General features: G+C 43.1%; 1 protein-coding gene across 1 annotated transcript in view; it reads right to left on the bottom strand.

Annotated features, from left to right (window-relative positions):
- Positions 1 to 13937: 13937 nt before the first annotated feature.
- Positions 13938 to 21209, bottom strand: part of LOC124620155 (aspartate and glycine-rich protein-like) — a 41150-nt gene continuing 33878 nt past the window's right edge. Inside the window, exons 4-5 of the mRNA XM_047146824.1 lie at positions 20690 to 20836; positions 13938 to 13979 (exon numbers count right to left, since the gene is read on the bottom strand). Coding sequence (XP_047002780.1) covers positions 13938 to 13979; positions 20690 to 20836 — 189 coding nt within the window. The remainder of the gene's footprint in view (positions 13980 to 20689; positions 20837 to 21209) is intronic.

The raw sequence follows: 21209 nt of genomic DNA, 5'->3' as shown, positions 1-21209 counted from the left end.
CTTTAAAATGAGTGTTCAGGTAAAACTCGTGGCATATAATGGTAAATCCAGAAACGGGTGCATTCCGCGAGTTTTACCTGTACATACATTTTGAAGATTGGATTCTAAACGAAAATTCAATGCAGACGTTTTTCTAACATCCCTCGTCTTTGCAGAAGACATGGTGTACCGATTTGAACCTGTGGTTAATTTCGACTGGCAGAGACGGGACACACATACAACGTAAAGATAGTGCACATATAATTTAAATAAAAATGAAATCCAACCTAAAAATAATCAGTATGTATGTATTTCAGAAAAATAAAAGAAAAAACCCAATGAGGATGTTACAACTGTCATGAAATATGTTTGGATGTTAAACAAAACAATGTTTTGTGTACTTGCAAAAACGAGGGCCCATCAATAATTCATTGTTCTTTATAGAACGACTCAGACACCCACAAAGAGATTATCAACCAACGGAAGCTATGATCCTTACAGCATCTATTTCTGTAGCATTTCTTGCCCTAAAATGCTTACCATCAACTTCATTGATGTAAATGGTAGTGCAGTAGTGCATGTTGCAGTAGTGGGTATTATATTTTCATCCAAGAATAACTTCGTAATACCTATGCTATAGCTTCATTTTTGGGCCCCGGTAAATACTTAATAATATTACAAGATCTTGTTGTAACATTGATAAGATATTTAATTTTACTCCATTTAGCTATTTCGTCTTTTCAAAAGGAATGTGTCCTCTTGAATTATTCTTCCTGTAATTCTAATGGTTCGTTTTCTGACTATTCTTAATCAGTTCCTGAATTATGGCTACTTTCATTTACACAATTCTCGTTCTCTGAATCAACAATATCACTGTGAGGATTTTTATCACTCAGCTCATGGAACTATTCCAGCCATACATAAAGTTCTGTGCTAAACTAGCTCATAGGTTGTTTTACCTTTTATATTTGTTCCAAAAACTAAAAGTATAGACATTATTTACATTTTGGTAGGTAAGTATTCTAGGTAAAAAGCAAATTAACTGTAATTAGTTGCGATATGCCTGAAATTACGGACATGAAAGTTGAATTTAATTTAGGAAAACAGTAAAGTAAAATACATTTACTTTGTTTCAGATTGTAGCAGCGGAGCTCATGCAGACGAGCTGTGACCTCCAGCTATAGTAATATCTAATAAAAAGTGCAGCCCTGCGTAACTGAAAGCCAACGATGGCTGAAGCCAAGGGACAGAGAGTTCGAGAAAGGTACTGAAAATGACGCCAAGTCAGTGCAGCACAGTCGGACAAAACAAAGCGGAAAAATCATGTGGATGATGAGTGTCATATGCGCGAACAACAGAGGGTTTGAATCTTCGCAGTAAAAAGGATTTTATGGTGAAATTTGGTTTCATTTCGTAATTCGATGAAACTTCTTCCTCACTACATCTACGTGAGCTATGGTATCCACGTTCCATGTTTAAATGGGCCATCGCTGTTTCATTTCAGATGTTAATTAGTTACCCTTGCGCAACTTTTTCTTCATAACATTTCGCATGTTGTGACGGGAGCAGACTGTGCACTATATAGGTAACCAAGTTCAGGTCTTGTTAGGATCTCAGGCGTATGTTAAATGCTCGAACGTATTGTCGCAACTGCATTCATCACTAGACACCCCACTGTTACTCTGTAAAGTTTCAGTTTTGAATACACTGATATCGATTCTCTGGGTTGCTCACCCTATATACTACCTTTTCTCTGTATGGTTTCACCTTGAGTTGTTTAGTAACAGTATCTGAATTGATCACTCGATACATTACCATTACTCTGTAAGATTTCACTTTGAGTTTTGAATGGTTGACGTCGAGTAACAATACTTGAATTAGTCAGTTTGTATACTACATGTTGCGTTCGTCAAATACTTTTGGCCTCAAACATAAATGTGACAGGAAGAGAACACCCTACCGCCAAAAGCAGTTGCTGTTGTTGCGATGGCTGGATTGGTTACAACACTCGTATATAGAGCGTCGTCAAGGGCCAAACACATTTACGTGTATTGTCCCAAAACTGAAGGCAACACAGATTAGCAACAATTTGCAATAATTTATTAAAAGAAACTTCATAACATTCAACCAAAGTATGAAAATGACGTGTGACAAGATATTTAACCATTCGCTTGGACAGATCAGTCTTTGAACAGTAGTCTAGTTATGAATCTAGTGAACGATGACTGATACAAGAAGTACAATGCTCAGTTATGCTCGTCTGGGCGACGAACGAACTGTTGACAAACTCCGGATGCTGTCGCCGATAATCTGCTATGATACTGACGGAGGACCAGTATATCCGCGTTTGGAGGGTAGATATTCACTTGGGATCTATTTCTGTGACGTCATGTGGATGCATAAGTTTTGCGCGTCCTTTATAGCATCTGACCGTAACCATGTTGCTCCTCTCCGGGGTCTGGCTTTGTCGTGTGGCGCTTTTTCTGTGTATGACCGTCTTTCGTTTCTCTGGACGACACAGCACTATCGTTGCTCTGTAAGGTTTCGCATTCAGTTTGTGCACAACTCCATGAGCCGATGCTACCGAGGCACTAAACTGAATCACTGAATGGATCAAAGATTTTCTCGAGCTTCTATCCAAGCTCACTCGTAACTTGTCTACTTTGACTAAAACCGATACTTCACCTGATGAAGTCTAGCGGACCGCAGCGTATCTGGGTATCGAAGTCTGCCTTCGCGGAGTTGATATACATATCCAGGGTGCTTGCGGATTTCCGCTAAAAACGTCTACTAGTTATAGAGGGGAGTGAGTATGCAATATTTTGAATAGGAACCAATGTCAACCGTTTGAAAATATGTGTGCTAGGTAGGTATGCAACGAGTAGTCATTGTGGGGGGGGGGGGGGGAGGGGTGCTTATATCCGATGTCATTTATTTGAAGTCTGTCCTACCACTGTGACATGATTCAAGCCTTATTTACGTGTCTGTGAGTGTTAGAGCAACGTGGCTGAGCACAGCTTTGCGGAATTAACCGACATGATTCTTCTGAAAGGCGAAGATCATGGCAATGGAAGAACGGTTCGTCGTCTTTATCAAGACCGTTATCCATCACATACCAATTTCTCCAAAATTAAGCAACGGCTTCGAGAAAGGGTATCTTCAAGGTCAGCAGGCATGACTGTGGTGCTGTAAGGAGATACCACACACCAGAACTGGAAGAGGCCGTACTGCGTCAAGTTGAAGAGAACCCGTCAACTAGTACACGAGCTATTAATGAGTAGAACTGTAAAACAAGTGATATACTGGGTGGCCTCTAATTAATTACTTGTAAATTATTTTTAAATGACTTAATAGTTTTCTGGGTACGGTACCGCGTCATAATGTATAAAACTACTGCTGCTGGAGAAAAGCCAACGTTTCAGCCACGGTTGCAGCGGCCTTCCTGTGGGTCTAATGGTGCGTTCTAGCTGGGCAGTGTCCCTTATATTTTGTTGTTGCTGTTCACTACGCATGCCATTACGTCAAAATTTTAAAAAGGTAGTTAGTTTCATTGGTCACTTAAGGAAGAAGGAGAGGGAACTTTATTTTAATAGGTAATTGCGGTGGAGGGAGAGCGTAACCTTTGTTGTCTGTTGGCTCGTGTGTTATGTGCCATGATTGGTGGTCACCGTCGAATCAGGAGTTGGCTTCTGTTTACCAAATGCTGGATGTCGGCCGCGCGGCGGCAGTTACTCGCCGGTAGTGCTCGTGCCTCGTGTTGACAGTGCGGTCTGTTGGGCTCCGGTTGCTGGCAGCCAAGATGGGGCAAGCCTGCGTCCATCCTGTTCATGTGTAAGTAGGCTGTTTAGGTTTTTATACTGGTAACGCCACATAGCGCTCTGTATGAAAATCACTGGCTGTGCTGTGTGCAGTCTGTGGCTAGTTTGCATTGTTGTCTGCCATTGTAGTGATGGGCAGCTGGATGTTAACAGCGCGTGGCGTTGCACAGTTGGAGGCGAGCCGCCAGCAGTGGTGGATGTGGGGAAGTGAGATGGCGGATTTTTGAGAATGGATAATCTGGAGGTGTGTCCATCAGAAACAGTACATTTGTAAGAATGGATGTCATGAACTGCTATATATACTATGACTATTAAGGTAAATACATTGTTTGTTGTCTATTAAAATCTTTCATTTGCTAACTATGCCTATCAGTAGTTAGTGCCTTCCGTAGTTTGAATCTTTTATTTAGCTGGCAGTAGTAGCGCTCGCTGTATTGCAGTAGTTCGAGTAACGAAGATTTTTGTGAGGTAAGTGATTTGTGCAACGTACAGGTTAATTTAGTCAGGGCCATTCTCTTGTAGGGATTACTGAAAGTCAGATTGCGTTGCGCTAAAAAAATATTGTGTGTCAGTTTAAGCACAGTCATGTATAATTTTTCAAAGGGGACGTTTCATACATGTTACTAGGGTGTTTAAGTATTTCGATGGTCTCTCTGATTTTGCGTTTCGTCATAACCGGCTGCATGGCCAAGACACAGGCTTCGTTGAATTTTATTTCTTTTCCGCAGTCTTGCTGATGTTCTGCCACTGCAGATTTGTTGTGTTGCCCTAGATGAATATAGCGCTCTGGTTCCCGAATGCGCCTTGCTATTGGCCTACCAGTCTCGCCGATGTATGCCTCTCCACATTCGCCTTTCACCTTGTAAACGCCTGCAGTGTGTAATGCATCCACCTTGTCCTTAGTGGAGCCTAGCACGTCCTGGATCCTACTACCACTATAGAAGACAGGCTGCAACCCACCGCGGCGAAGGTGTTTGCCTATTCTGTCAGTAACATTTTTCACATGAGGTAAGCTCACTGTTGGCTGCAGTTCGTCTATTTCTTGCTTATCTTTCTTACTTGTGTTCGTCGACAAGGCTGTGTGGATCGACTTATGACTGTAGCTATTGGATAGAAGCGTTGTGCGTAGCCTTTTAAGCTCAGGTGTAATGTTTTGAGCATCACATAGCCCTTGCTCGCGGATTGTCAATGAACGGACGTAATGGCATGCGCAGCGAACAGTAACAACAAAATATAAAGGACACTGCATAGCTAGAACGCACCATTAGACCCAGAAGAAGGCCGCTGAAACCGTGGCCGAAACGTTGGTTTTTCTCCAGCAGCAGTAGTTTTATACATTATGATGCGGTACCATACCAAGAAAACTTTTATGTCGACTGACTGGCTGCGGAGGCCTACGCAATTACATTTTTAAATGGTTGTAGCGCGGAAATTGTTGCACGGAAACGGTACTTTTCCGGATACTGGTTGCAATTCAAAGTAGTATGTAGTCACTGCCCTCTGCAACTTTTTTGGACATGTCAGAAAGATGTGATACCTCATATGATGCAGCAGCCATACAAATACTTATTCAAAGGTTTTCAACAACGTTAGCTGCATCTGGGCATTGAAATCAATCAGTGATAATAAGTGAAAATTTGTACTGGACCAGGTCTCGAACCTGAATCTTCCGCTTAAGGCGGGAGATCACCAAAATTGAGTCGGCCATCCGAGTACGCGTCTCAACCGGTCCAAATGGCGCAGCCTCTGACGCACTACTAGCATAGCGTCAACTACCCATGAACCCCCTGCTAGCCATTTCGGATTCCCACAAGAGTTTGGGGTCGGTGTGCATCCGCACTGAGATAATGTGAAACTTCATTGTTTAGTAATTTTCTTTACTTAAATTGCAATAACTGGGAAGGTGAGACTTCTCTATTTAATTCTGAAACTACTGAGTGAGATTGAATGCAAATGTCACAGAATTTCTCCTATTCATTAATTACAATATACAAACGCAACGCAATCTGACTATTGCTTAACACAAAAGAATGGCCCAGAATTAGAAGAAATCCTAACAATAACCCATACATTTCATAAGTGAGTTACCTCACAGAAAATCTTCAAAAATGGCTCTGAGCACTATGGGACATAATTTCTGTGGTCATCAGTCCCCTACAACATAGTACTACTTAAACCTAACTAACCTAAGGACATAACACACATCCATGCTCAGGGCAGGATTCGAACCTGCGACCGAGCGGTCGCGCGGTTCTAGACTGTAGCGCCTAGAACCGCTCGGCCGGCTCTTCATTACACGAACTACAGCAATACAGCAAGCACCAATACAGCCAGCTAAATAAAAGATTCTAACTACTGAAGGCTTTAACTACTAATAGGCATGTGGTTCGCTAGTGAAAGTTTTTTTTGCATATCAAACACTGTATTTACCAGATTTTACCTTAATCATGTGACATCCAGTTCATGACGGACACACGTCCAGACCGTCCGCTCGCGCTAACACTTCAGACCTCTACCCTCCATCACTGCTAACTATTAACATCCAACCTCCATCACTGCTGGCTATGCACCTTTAGCTGCGAGTCCGACCAGCCACAGAGTCTCTTACAGAGGGCGCACAGCGCTGTCAGTGATATTAATGCAGAGCGCTGCATGGCGCTGCCAACATACAAACACATAAATAGGCTACTTGCAGTAGAGCTCTGGTCGTCGCAGTGTATTGATGTATACATATATGGGTGCGTGTTCTTTCAGTGTAGATGCACACGAAGCCGATCTCTTGTGGGAGTCTGAAATGGCGAGTAAGGGTGACGCTACGCTGGTAGTGTGCAACTGGCTGAGAATTTGTGTCGGATGGGAAGCCTGTTAGGACGACCGTGCGATTAAAGCGAGCGCGATCCTTTCCGCCGGACGTTCGAGTCCTCCCTTGGGCATGGGTGTGTGTGCTGTCTTTAGCTTAAGTTAGTTTAAGTAATGTGTAAGTCTAGGGACCGATTACCTTAGCAGTTTCGTCCCTTAGAAATTCACACACAGCTGAACATTTGATTAAAGCGATCGTTTGCGTCAAGCGGGAGATCGAGGTTCGACTCCCAGTGGGCCATAAATTTTCGCCTGGTAACATCGATTTTTTTCAATACCCAAACGCGGCTAACGTAGTTGAAAACTTTTGAATACGCGGGGTATTGGTTTCTTGCTAATGCTGTGTACAGCACTTGGCTGAAACATTACTGGTACAGCGCATTTTCCTATGCTGCTAACTTCTATCAACTGATTACTCTTTTTGATCTATCGTCTCTTAATCGTCGCTGTCGGCAATATACCCACGTCGTGGAATAAAATAAATTACGCTGCTTGTAAACAAGGAGAAACGGGTGGCAGTAGTGCGACTGAACTGGTGTGTTTCTCCTGTAGCTGAGTAGTCGTTACGTCATTGTTAACTATGCATTTGCATTTCCACAGAGCAACAAGCTTAATTTAAACGTCCGTCCAGATTGTGTGGCAGGATGTTTTACAAACGATGTAGCGTAAATTCTGTGCGGAACAGCTGAAAGAGCTTTTCTCCTGCCCCTGCACATCGTAAAATGCCAACATTGTAAAATAAATAACAAACTCGAGGACAACTTTTTTTAATGTTTATTATACCATTGCAAATAGAGTAATTAAAGCCGTTACAGTAATTCAACTTTTCACAGGTGTCCACCCGTGTCCTGACAGACGTGCCATCACGGTGCTCACCCCAATTACTTAGTGCACATTTCAGCTCAGTACTACTCAAATACGTAATGATGTATATCAAGTTGCATGATGTGCAAAATTTAATGGGGTAGAGTGTATTCATAACGATATTTTTCAATGTATTTGGAGATTTTTACCATCGTCATGTAGTGTGTGCAGACCCGTATGGCTGACGGGTAGCGTCACTGGATATATGTTTACGGATTATTTACAGACCCTGATACGTGTTACAAACCGGCCACAATAGGAAGGACCAGGTCCCTTTGCTTTTTTCTTTTATCACTCGTTTATTACATCAGAGAAATACACATTTTAGGACAAAATTTAACTACATGAAATATTGCTCCCAGTAAAGGTTAACATAAGCAGTGACAAAACTTAGTTCTCTTAAGGGTTTCTGCTGGCAACGAATTTTAAGGAGGCAATGTAAGGTTTATATCAATTTAGCTCAAACACGTAGCTAGTGATTGGATCACGACACAGACACTTTAAAAATTTCGGCAACAAATAAATAGCGTGAATTTGTACTCACAGTAACCAACTAATCAACAGCCTTGCCACTGAATAAGTAGTAGGCCATTTGGAACGAATTAGCAACACCCAGAAACTAGGGGAGTTAATAACAACAGTCTTTAAATGTCTTGCTCCCCAGGCGTCACTTCCCGCTATACAAGTAAACGTTTAACTTAGCACAAGGAAGGAACCACAAAGAGAAAATTCAAACAAAACCCCCAAAAGATTATAAATTCAAAAGAATTAGCTCTCCCCAAAGGCAGTGTAACGCTAAGGCCACACTTAAGAGGCCACCAAAATTGGATACGAAAGTCTTATACATTTGCTCCTTTTCTTTAAAAGAAACACAAGGCTGCTTAACTTCTGCTGGACGTCCGGTATGGCTCGTGTAGGGTACACCAGGCAGCAACCCAAGTTAGGCGGTCGCAAGGCACGGCGAGCAAAACCAGGAGAGCAGACAGGCAGGCAGCCAACACATATCCTCCATCCTGAACCGGCAGACCGCGTACAACCAACTCCACATATACGTGGTTGCTTCCCACCTCGTACCTCGCGGCGTCTCAGCAGGTAGCCCGAGCAAACGTCAACTGCCACTCGCCCCGCGAATGCGGAAACCAACAAGGCAAGCAAAGATAAGAAACATCGAAGGATCGATAATGGACATCCAAGAGACTGGCGCGCCAGTAACGAGCGTCACAGCTCAGACACAGTGCCCAAGACAACATGCTGATACAAATATACCACAGAAAAACTAGATAGTATTCGTCACTGGGAGTAATACACACTAGTTGATCAAAAGTATCCAGGCACTTATCACCGGACATTTTTTCGCCGTTCTGATGGCGAATTCTTCCTCAAGGGCCGAAACAAGAAGAGGCAGTGATGTCGGATGCCGGAGTCTGCAGCGAAGTCGGCGTGGCCAAGATTTCGGCTCACAGGCTGTGCCCAGCTAGGCACGAGGTGCCAAATCGCTCAGCCTCGATTCACACGTCCCCCACCGCCACGCCAGGCTGAGTGCGAGGAGGGGGAAGAGAGGAAATGGCAGTGTAGTCGCATTGCATACTACTTCGTTTTATAATTCACATTTCTCAACAACATAGAGCACAAACAAACCAAAGTTTCCGTTTTATTTAATTAGTTTTGGCGCGCTGAAGACATAACATAATTTTTATCTGGCACAAACCGTCTGCATACGGACAGACGCAGAAAATTTCACAGAGTTTCGCACACAAGTTGCCACGTAATCAAACTAGTTTCATAATCGAAAAAAGGTATTTCACACAAATATGTCGATAGATATATTATAGCACTTTTGCAACATCATTACAGAGACTTGGAAACTCTAACCCTGGAAAGCAATGTAGACGTCCTGGACATTTTTAATGCAACAATATTTCTCATTCAAACTAGATATTACCTTGCAGGCCAATCAGTTTCGTCAGCACATGCACAGGGGTGCTTTCAAAAAAATGTTCAAATCTGTGTGAATTCCCAAGGGACCAAACTGCTGACTTACACGCTACTTAAACTAAATTATTCTAAGGACATCATACACACCCATGCCCGAGGGAGGACTCGAACCTCCGGAGGGAGGGATCACGCAATCCGTGACATGGCGCTTCAAACCGTGCGGCCATTTCGCGTGGCACACTGAAACGGCAAGCGGTCTCGAGAACATCTCGGGAACATAAGTAAGATTGGTAGTGGACTCAAAATGTTTATAAAATTATCCTTGTAATTCTTTCAAGCCACAATGGATTCTTCAGACTTCGCCTTTTTTTTAATGCCAGTGAGCTTAGGGAAATGACTGCCTTCGACAGACTGTGTCCCTTCCACAACTCTATTTTCCTTTTAAATGTATCCCCATCAGTAAGAAGTTACCTTACAGTGTCTTATTATGGGCAATGTGCAGCCAAGATCACTTAAAATGCAAAGTCTGCAATCAATACCGGATGTTCTAATTTTCGTTCCTGCATTCCTTTTTCCCTCAAAAATTGAGCAATAGCGATTTTTAATCGAAAAATCGTTCCAGGCATGCCCCTTGACTTAACCAACGTACTTTTCAGTAAGTCTCCGTACACTTCCTTCAGTTCCATTGAAAACTGCTGCAACTGGCAATGGAATAATGTGTGCGACTTCAAAAATATTACTATTCGTACCACCAATTTCTTCACCTGCTCCACGCCTGCAACTTTAGCACAAAGTGCTTTTTGATGTATAGAACAATGAATCCCGTCTGCCGATCCTTGTAATTTCTTTCTCTTTCATTGTCAACTAAATCTTTAAATTGTTTCTATATGGTATTGTAATGTCGTTTCACAGCAAATATGCAGTACCTATGGCTTATGCGAATTGAGAATTGTCGTGCCCCTTTTCTGTCATTCCCATTTATTTTATCGGATTGTGACGATAGAGCGTCAGACTGCCTCTTTTTGTACGAAGAAACATTGGACATGTGAACGTCCTTCATACCACGAATAAATAGCCCTGCTGAAAAACGCCGCACCGCAACCTTAATGCAATGTGGCGCACAGCCGGGTACTTCCGGGAATGGCCGTGCAAAGCTGAGCCTGCACGCGCTACATGCGCCAAGCTGGGCACACCGTGGCTGTTCCTATTCTACTCATACCAAAGATGTTCCATTGGAATCAGGTCGAACTCTGTGTAGGCCAATCCATTTGTATTTTTGATTTATTTGATTATTTTACATGTCTACTTCCGTAGGACCATTTTGAGGAGCAAGTCTCCACAGTCATGGAATGAGTCAGTACACGCAGTGATCGTCAGAAAAGTTAATAATAGATAAAATCAGTAGTCATCTTGAGGTAAAAACTCTTCTGTATGTGTTTGCTTGCAAAATAAATTTGTTTTTGGAGGGGTCTGCCTTGAGCAAAAGACGTTTCTTCCTTTGTTTTCTATTACCCAGACATGTTTCACAGAAGTTGCAGCGTCTCAGTGAGCTTTTATTTCCTTTCTTTTAAACAGGAGAAACTTTTTTATTACATGTAAACAAACAAATTGGAGTTTTTGAGAAAGTATTTACAAATTTCAGAAACAAAATTTTGTATATATATGTTCTGTAATTTTCCCGGATTTTTATGTTTTGCATTGTAGTTGTTTCCCTTTCACAATCTGTCATCTGCAACTATAAAGAAATTAATCTAAACAATTATCTAGGTCGAAATTTCACTACTGGAATTGTTGTGGAAAATTTTGTGTGCTTATTTGTGTCTATGTGTGTGTGTGTATTGTCTCATAGTTCTTTGAGGGCAGAGAACAGAGCTCTAGTGCAGAGATCCAAGTATTCATTTATTATTTATTTTCCTTTGACTATGACTTTTTTGTATTTGGTAGGTTTCTTCATTTACTAATTTTTGTATGAAGTTGTCGCTGCAGTTCAAGTCGATGTTGATGTGCGTTGGGCTGAGTTTCATGTCTGTAGGGTGTTCAACAAATGTAGGACGACAGCTTTTACTGTTTAATATTCTTCTGTGTTCTGTGTGTCTAATGTGAAAGTTTTTTCTTGTTTATCCTCTATTTCCACTCCTGGCAAGTCAGCTGCTAAATACCAGGTGTGTCGAGCTTGTATTGGTACTCATTACTTTTCTCTATACTGAGTTATTTCTTCTGATGATTATTTCTAGTCGTTAGGTTTTGAGTATGTTGCCTAACCCGTGGGCTGCTTTGTCATTGTAAGTGAGAGTGTACGATTTTCTTGTTGTTCTGGCTCTTTCTTTTTAATATTTTGCTTGTGTTTGTGTTCTGTGCGTTTGTATTTTGTATATTTACATTCTGTGTGTCTGTATTCGCTTTCCGCCGTGATTAAAGTATACTGTGGAAGGTTCAAATGGTTCAAATGGCTCTGAGCACTATGGGACTTAACATCTGAGGTCATCAGTCACCTAGAACTTAGAACTACTTAAACCTAACTAACCTAAGGACATCACACACATCCATGCCCGAGGCAGGATTCGAATCTTCGACCGTAGCGGTCGCGCGGTTCCAGACTGAAGCGCCTAGAACCGCTCGGTCACACCGGCCGGCTACTGTGGAAGGCAAAATGGCGCTATCCAAAACCGGCACCAAGGCAGCTATGCTGTACTACGGGCTATAGATGACAGGGCTGAACGACGTCTGCAGAGAGATGTCTATGGGCGAATAGACGTGCAACTATTGAGCAATTTACCGCCAAGATGAAGCAAGTCACTGCCAACAGTGTCTCCTTAACGACTTTTTAGTGAACATTGCTGCATGTGGGCCTCTGCAGTTGATGCACAGTTCATGCACCCGTGGTCACTGCCGTTCATTGGTGAGAAAGGCTGGAATCTACACGTCTACACCGCCACTAGAGGGCCACTGAATGGTGTCAGGTGGCATTTTCAGATGTATCACGCTTCATTCTCCGGCGCACATGTGGCCGTTGGCATGCACGACGTGGAACATGTGATAGGAAACACCCTGCAACAATCTTCGGAAGGGTACAGGCCGGAGTAGGGACTCTGGGTGAGCTCGTGATTGTGGAACGCACAGTGGCTCATCCCAAGTACGTATCTATCCTTGGGGACCATTTGAACCAATTTGAAGAGTTTACTGTACTCTCTTGGCCGTACTTACATGGACACCATACTCTCCGGGTTTAAAACAAATCGAGAATCTGTGGGATAACCTGATCGGGCTATTCGCGCCTGGCCATTGATGGTAACATTTCTGCAACTCATCTTCTGTAATATGCTCCAAGACCCTCGTCACAGCTTTTTGGACATCTTGTGTTGTTTGAAAATGGTGTCCCTTGACCGCCGTTTTGACTCTTGGAAATAGAAAAAAGTCGCACGGAGCGGTATCTGGTGAATAAGGTGGTACTGAAATTTGTTTTGAGGTTAAAAATTGCTCTACTGACTCCAGTATGGAATGGAACATTATCGTGATGCAGAATCCAATTATCAGCAATGTTGGCACGGACACGAAGAACTCTTTTACGAAATCTTTCCAGAATTTCGTTTTAGTAATATTGGTTAACTGTTTCCCCAGGAGGCACCCGCTCTTTATGAACAATTCCCTTGGACTCAAAGAAGCACACAAGCATGCATTTAACTTTTGACTTTGAAATGCAAGCTTTTTTTGGTCTGGGGATCCCTTTGAGCACCATTGCGAACTTTAGCGTTTTGTCTCTGGATCGTACTGAAAAAACCAGCTTTCATCACCAGTGATAACACGGCTCAACAATTCTGGATTGATTTCGGTTTGCTGTAACAGATGGGCTGCCACATGTTTCCGTGTTTCTCGCTGTTGTGGTGTGAGATTTTTGGGGACCATTTTTGCACAAATCTTTCTCATACCAAGATCTTCAGTTATTATTAGACGAAACATTTATCGATTGATGTTCAGTTCTTCCGCAATCATTTTTCACGGATAATATTCGATCAGATCGTACGAGTTCACGCACGCTGGCCAAGTTGACATCCATCCGTGAGGTTGATGGTCGTCCACTGTGGTCTTCATGTTCAACATTCGTTCTGCCTTCACTAAACATTTTATGCGAACGAAATACTCGAGCTCTTGATATAACCTGCTCTCCAAAACCCTTCTGAAACTTGCCGTAAGTTGTCGTCGCGTTTTCATCCAATTTAACGCAAAAAGAAATGGCATACCGTTGCGCAATATTATGCAGTTCCATTTCCGTGACGAGAGATACAAACACTTGTTAACTTATTACAGCACAACTCACGACTGAGTAGATGCATCGATGTGCCGCTTGGACTAGAAGCAGCTGATAGACCAAGGTCAAAGATATAGGGACTATGCAAGCCTGCAGGGTTGACACATCTCGCAAAGAAAATCAGTCTCATCACTTTATTGACACACCTCATACGTTAACAGTGCAACTGTCTAGGTTTAATTTGGGCTTCCAGTATTATTCCCACTTTCCCCTTTTACCTGCAAGTAACAGAAAGAATTTAGTATTATCCAGAACTAAAATATTTTCTGAAAGAAGAAACAAGTAAATTTACATTGTATAAGTTGCGGATGTTCTTCTGCAGCATAGGAACAGGTACAGTGATAATGAACGACATCCGTGTCATTGCTACTAACTCAGCAGTAGAATCAGTCTGGATTATAACTTTGTGTGAGGTGGAGAGGTGATGCATCCTTCTGCCTTCGCATGGGCCAGCCTTCCGGAGCGCCCCTCGCGGACGGCAGCACGGCTTTAATCTCCTACAAATTATCTGCGGCGTCTCTATCGCTCTAGATGATCTATTCCGAGGCCACATGCAGTTTTAATCTACCGTTAAGGACTAATGATTAATATCGGGAGTAGCCGTGGAGCACGAGTGCCTGTGCGCTCCTGAGCGATCGAACACGTCCGTGGCGGCGCGGCAGGAGTAGGACAGCCGCTCGCGGGATGGGCGGGGGTGGCTGGGGCGGGGCGGGGGCGGAGACGGAGACCCGGGGGAGGCGGGCGAGCGGTAAATTGAATTCCGCGGACCGTGTAGGTTAGGCGGATCGCGCTGTGGCGCGGCGCGGTCCGGGAATCACAAAGAAGCCGAGCGGAAAGGCGGCCGCCGCGGTCGATAAACACATCGACGGCACCGGCGGTCGCCGCTGGCGGGACGCGATAAACTGCCGTGCGTGATGCGCGGCGTAGCACAACACCGCACCTGTCGCAAGGCGCGCTGGCTTACCTACCAGTCATTATCTCTGACACAACCTCATCCTCTTCACCTGGGGTGGGACACAGTGGTAGGCAGGAAATGGGTCTATTTGTTCGTGAAATGTGTGTGTGTGTGTGTGTGTGTGTGTGTGTGTGTGTTTGAGTGAGTGAGAGAGAGAGAGAGAGAGAGAGAGTGAGAGAGATATATAGAGAGAGTGTATGTGTGTGTGTGTGTGTGTGTGTGTGTGTGTGTGAGAGGGAGATACATGAAGAGTATATGTGAGAGAAAATGTGTATGAGAGATGGTGTGAGACACTATGAGAGAGAGGGTGTATGTGAGTGTGTGTGTGTGTGTGTGTGTGTGTGTGTGAGTGTGTGTGTGTGTGTGAATAACTGAGTGAGTGAGAGAGAGAGAGAGAGAGAGAGAGAGAGTGAGATACATAGAGTGTATGTGTGTGCGTGCGTGTGTGTGTGTGTGTGTGTGTGTGTGTGTGTGTGTGTGAGGGAGATACAGGAAGAGTATATGTGAGAGAAAACGTGTGTATGAGAGATGGTGTGAGACAGCGACTGTGAGAGAGAGGGTGTGTGTGTGAGAGAGATACAGAAAGAGTGTATGTGAGAGAAATCGTGTGTATGAGAGATGGTGTGAGACACAGAAAGGGTTTATGTGGGTGTGTGTGTGTGTGTGTGTGAGTGTGTGTGTGTGTGCGTGAGAGAGAGAGAAAGAGAGAGAGACAGAGAGAGAAATGATCATCGCATAGCACTTACAATGAACTTGGCAACGGAGGGTTTCAAAAACGTTTCTTTGAACTCGACTCTCCTGAGGACTAGTAATTTCAAGGGCACATTGAACGTACCTATACCTGACTCTGGCTTTACTGCGTAATGATGATATTATGTGCTAACATTTCGTGTGCGCAAAAAGAAATAAGAACAGGATAATGAAAACATTATTTTGCTCCTGCGGGTGAACCTGAACTCCACTGACAAAACTTCGAAAGTTGTTCTGGGGTACTTGTCGACAAGGGAAGTACATGGTTCGAACGCTCTGAGCCGTACGAAAACGTTCTTACAATTTAAATCTCTCACCCAAAAAACAGCGGTATGAGCCACTCGCATACAAAACGGCGCGTCTTAGCACAAGAGACATTTGAATGATCATCTGTTAAAGCACTATCACAGAAACTTGAGTAACACCCGGAAACAAAACTGGTACAATAAGACCAAAAACCCACATATTTCTGTGTTGTCTTTTATCGCTACATTTCCCTCTGCTTAAAATAATTACGCTATCTGAACAACAATCATTTTTCTGCTGACCTGCTAGTGTTGCGCAGCTATTCATTCTTCAAAGTACAGCTGTGGAATTTCAATGAAATGGTCCGAGCAGAGTGGAGCAGACCGATATGCACATCTAACTAAAGTTGCTTTTTCACATTCAACATCACTTTTGAGATTGACATATCAGCATCATTACCTAAAACCGTAAACAATGTGGTGTTTGTTATTGGACTGCTTGAATGCAGAAATGATGTTTAATGTGAAAACGTGGCTTTAATCAAATGTTGCATATTGTTCTGCTCCACTTTGCTTCAACCATTTCACTGCAATCCCATACACTGCATCAATATCAGGTCAGTAATAAAATGTTAGGGAATATTGTAATAAATCATGCCAGAGAAATATGTGTAGTTTTGGTCTCATTACATAGATATTTTTTTTTCACTGTGTCACCAAAGTACACCACGAACAGATGATATTTCAAATTCATCAAGATATAAGAAGCGCAGTTTTGCATGAAAATCCCTTACCACTGTTTCTGGGATCAGCGATTATGATTCTAAGCACATTACGTACTGCTCTGAGCGACCGTGGTTTCTCACCTCCCTCGTGAGTATTTTGTTCTATGGGACCCGTCGTCTCCGGTGGCTCGTTACTGAGTAATAATGTTTCTATGATTTATTCGGCCTGTTATCTAAATTTTTATTCGGTTTGTTACCTATATCACCTCTTCCTGCTCAAATTCTATGAAAACAGTGAAGAGGCGAATATGGGACGATCACCAAAACGCCCAACACAAAGCGCAGGTAATTCAACAATCCTAAGATGCAAATGCACTGTTCTGTAGCTGCTGTTGCTGTGATAACAGGTCAGTATAACATCGTTGTGCCGCTATTCTATTGCACTCAATGGAGCCGTACTCGACGTAAGAGGTCTACAACTATGCTTCCACCGTTGTGCATAGATGGCAGTAGTGGAAAGTGGTGGTGCAGGTGCAGGTGATAGGTCGGAAGTGTCATACAATAAGCTTAGGCATTTGTGAACATAAAAATATTAGTCAGTTTGTGGTTGCATCATAAAGTTATTCTCGATTGAATGTGTCAACTTCCAAGCCCAGTTGTGCTGGAAGTTTTAACCTTCTGCTTTAATATGAAGAAATCTACGGCTGAGGCTCGTATAATGCTGTGCAAGACTTACGGTGAGTCACATATTATTGAAAAATGTGCAGGGAATGGTTTCAACAGTTCGAGAACAGTGATTTCGACGTCGAAGACCAGCATGGCGGCGGGAGAGACAAAGTTTTTGATGTGCAGAGGAAGTATGTTTTGTAACAAGAGTCTACTCTCAATGTGGATCGTTGGATCTCTTTTCTGAGAAGGAGTTGTAGGTAGGATTCACGATGCAATGAAAACTGCTTCACCATTTTATAACAAAAGGTCGTTAGAAATAAGCAGTACCGATTGTCTCACTGATTCATTAGCCCAAATTTCAATTACCTCCCGTCGTTTTAAAACTCAATAAACTCTTTTTCATTCTAAGTTTAGTTAGGCGCTAATGCTGACGGTATTGGGGTAAGAGGCGAAGCAGGAGCGATGATATTTATTGTCTAATTGCACGCAGAGGTAACTGTTTCAGAAAGGTTTGGAACCGCTGTACTTGATTGAATAAAGGGCATGCTAGTTTTGAATTGCTTATCAAATCAGCCTAACTAGTCGACTAGTAGGGGCTTTAAAAATATACTTTGTGATAGGAAGTATCCGAACACCTGGCTGAAAATGACTTACAAATTCGTGGCGCCCTCCATCGGTAATGCTGGAATTCAATATGGTGTTACCCCACCCTTAGCCTTGATGACAGCTTCCACTCTGGCAGGCATACGTTCAATCAGGTACTGGAAGGTTTCTTAGGGAATGGCAGCCCATTCTTCACTTAGTGCTGCACTGAGGATAGGTATCGATGTCGGTCGGTGAGGCCTGACACGAAGTCGGCGTTCTAAATATCCCAAAGCTGTTCTAAAGGATTCAGGTTAGGACTCTGTGCAGGCCAGTCCATTACAGAGATGTTATTGTCGTGTAACCACTAAGCCACAGGCCTTGCATTATGAACATGTGCTCGATCGTGTTGAAAGATGCAATCGCCATGCTCGAATTGCTCTTCAGCAGTGGGAAGGAAGAAGTTGCTTAAAACATCAATGTACGCCTTTTCTGTGACCGTGATACGCAAAACAACAGGGGGTGCAACCAAACACCACCGCCTCCGCATTTTACTGTTAGCTCTACACACGCTGGCGGATGACGTTCACCGGGAATTCGCCTTACTCACACTGTGTCATCCGATAGCCGGCCAGTGTGGCCGTGCGGTTCTAGGCGCTTCAGTCTGTAAAACGCGTGACCGCTACGGTCGCAGGTTCGAATCCTGCCTCGGGCATGGAAGTGTGTGATGTCCTTAGGTTAGTTAGGTTTAAGTAGTTCTAAGTTCTAGGGGACTGATGACCTAAGATGTTAAGTCCCATAGTGCTCAGAGGCATTTGTCATCGGATAGCCACATTGTGTACCGTGATTCGTCACTCCACAGAACGTTTTTCCACTGTTCAAGCGTCCAATGTTTACGCTCCCTACACCAAGAGAGGCGTCGTGTGGCATTTACCGGCGTGATGTGTGGCTTATGAGCAGCCGCTCGACAATGAAATCCAAGTTTTTCTCACCTTCTACCTAACTGTCATAGCACTTGCAGTGCTTGCAGTGGATCCTGATGCAGCTTGGAATTCCTTTGTAATGGGCTGGATAGATGGCTGCCTATTACACATTACGACCCTCTTCCACTGTTGGCTGTCTCTGTCAGTCAACACACGAGGTCGGCCTGTACGATTTTGTTCTATACGTGTCTCTTTATGTTTCCACATTGGAAACAGTGGAGCTAGGGATGTATAGGAGTGTGGAAATCTCGCGAACAGACGTATGACACGAGTGACACCCAATCACCTGACCACGTTCGAAGTACATGAGTTCCGCGGAGCACCCCATTCTGCTCTCTCACGATGTCTAATGACTACTGAGGTCGCTGATATGGCGTACCTGGCAGTAGGTGACAGCAAAACGCATCCAATATGAAAAACGTATGCTTTTGGGGTGTCCTGATACTTTTGATCGCATAGTGAATGTGGTATAATAAAGTTTCATTAAAATGAATAATGGCATATTTGCAGCTCTAAATAAAGACACATCTCTGCACTAGTTACAGATATATGAACTACTAATTCAACTTCCTTGACTAATCCATACCAACCACATACGTTACCAAAATACGGTATGAGACCACGTCTACCTCCCAAACCAGTCTATAAAGGGGTGGTCAAATTTTTGACCGTCCCTGTGCTCCTCTGCGGTACAAAGAGAGGGTTCTGGCCAATTCCCATTCTAATTTTTTGAAGGTCATTTGAATTTCTAGAATGCTGTATTTTGATTCGCACGGAAATTGGTGCGCGTACCTTGAATGTGCAATTACGTGACTATGAATACTCCGGGACCCAAAACTCTCGGACCTCTAGTAGCTCGCTTACCTTTTTTCCTTACTGTCCCCCCCCCCCCCCCCCCCCATCTGCGTTAGCTAGTGATAATTTAAATTAAAATACCAGGAATTCCCTCTTAATACTCAGAAAATATCCCTAAACAACATCCGAAATTTTTACCGATAGATTTCAGATTCACTCTGCACAATACTTGTTGGAACGAAGGTTGAATGGTGACTATTTGGTTGTGAGTTGATGAAGCCAAGGAGCATGATGACATCAGATTACTGCAGCATTGTTATGGGACCTATTTTGTGCATATTAGGTTTCGCTGACTATATCCACCATTTCGATGATGCCACGTGTTAAAGCGGATGGGTTCCGTCTTCATTTCTTCTTCGACGCCTCATTCATTGTCTAAACACAAGGAAAAGAAAAATTGAGAAAATATCCTGGAACGCCTGATTAGTATTTATCAAAAGTCAGTCTTATTTTCAGGAAATGTAATTTTGGGACTGTTGTGGGGATCTCACATTAACGTCCCTGCCAGGACGCCAGCGTTAGTGCTTCGCTGTTGCCCCCTGCGACCTGTTGTGAAATGTCGAATGTGTGTATGAGTCGTGTGGACGAGAGCTTGTTGTTGTGTGTTGTTCCCATGGATGGAATACCACATACTCTCAGTCCATGTCGCACTTTGGAGGCATTTAAAGTTTAATCATTGACGCGAAGTCTGATGTAAGTCAGTAACTTTCCTCCCAGAGACGAGGATCATATAAAAATTCTGAAAGCTGCGAAAGGTGACATGGAACTCAAAATATAGAAGTGTCACACTAAAAGAAGAGATTATTACGTTAATTAAGTCAAAAGGCGTCAGCTGCTCGCGACCACTCCTTTGAATTGAACGTGCAAGTGCACCACGAACTTAAGTTCTGTTTTTGTACCGAAGTAGTCTGCCAGGTGGCATTACTATGGCCGGCTCGGGCATTATCGCTGGGCAGTCTCACGTGGTGTGTGTCTCTAAACTCAAAGTCTTGCCCTGTACGAACAAATCAAAAGACACATTACTAAATTTTGAATTGAGACAACGTGGTCTCACGAGAAAGGCGCTCTTGGGCCTGCTTTCGTGTGATACGTCTTTTTATTAAAATTTACGAACGGTGCAGATCTGCGGTTAAAAACTGGTGTTTCACGTACAAGGGTACATACAGCATCGTCATGGTGAATGTCGTCATCTTCATTATCTTCCTCTTCCCCCTCATCACTGCCTTCCTTCTCTTTAGTATCTGAGGGCAAGTATTCATCATCATTCAGGTCAGAAATACTTCCATAATGGACATCAGCATCATCCCACATCTGAAGAAGAACCTTATCAGCTTCTTCAGCCCAAACAAGTTTTCAATCACCCTATACAAGAAGTTAATCCTACATTTAAATTCTAACCAAAGTTATAAGAAAATAATTTTTCCTACAGTTTCTACAGTTTTCATAGTTTTGACTTACTTACGTTATAATGAACTGATATTTCTTTCTTTTCGTAAATAATATTATACATGTATGCAGAACTGTAAGATTTGAAAACAAATATTGTGCCTGCATAATAAAACCAGCCATCATCCATTTCCATTGCATCAACAATGCTGTATGTTTCACGTACATGGGTGAGATCGTCACATGCCTTTGGCTTAACAGGTACATGTAACATGCATCGCTTTTGCTTCTTACGGAT

This window comes from Schistocerca americana, chromosome 6 (genome assembly GCF_021461395.2).
Source record: "Schistocerca americana isolate TAMUIC-IGC-003095 chromosome 6, iqSchAmer2.1, whole genome shotgun sequence".
NCBI lineage: Eukaryota > Metazoa > Arthropoda > Insecta > Orthoptera > Acrididae > Schistocerca > Schistocerca americana.
Note: the sequence above shows the minus strand (reverse complement) of the source record. Positions and strands in the feature narration are given on the sequence as shown.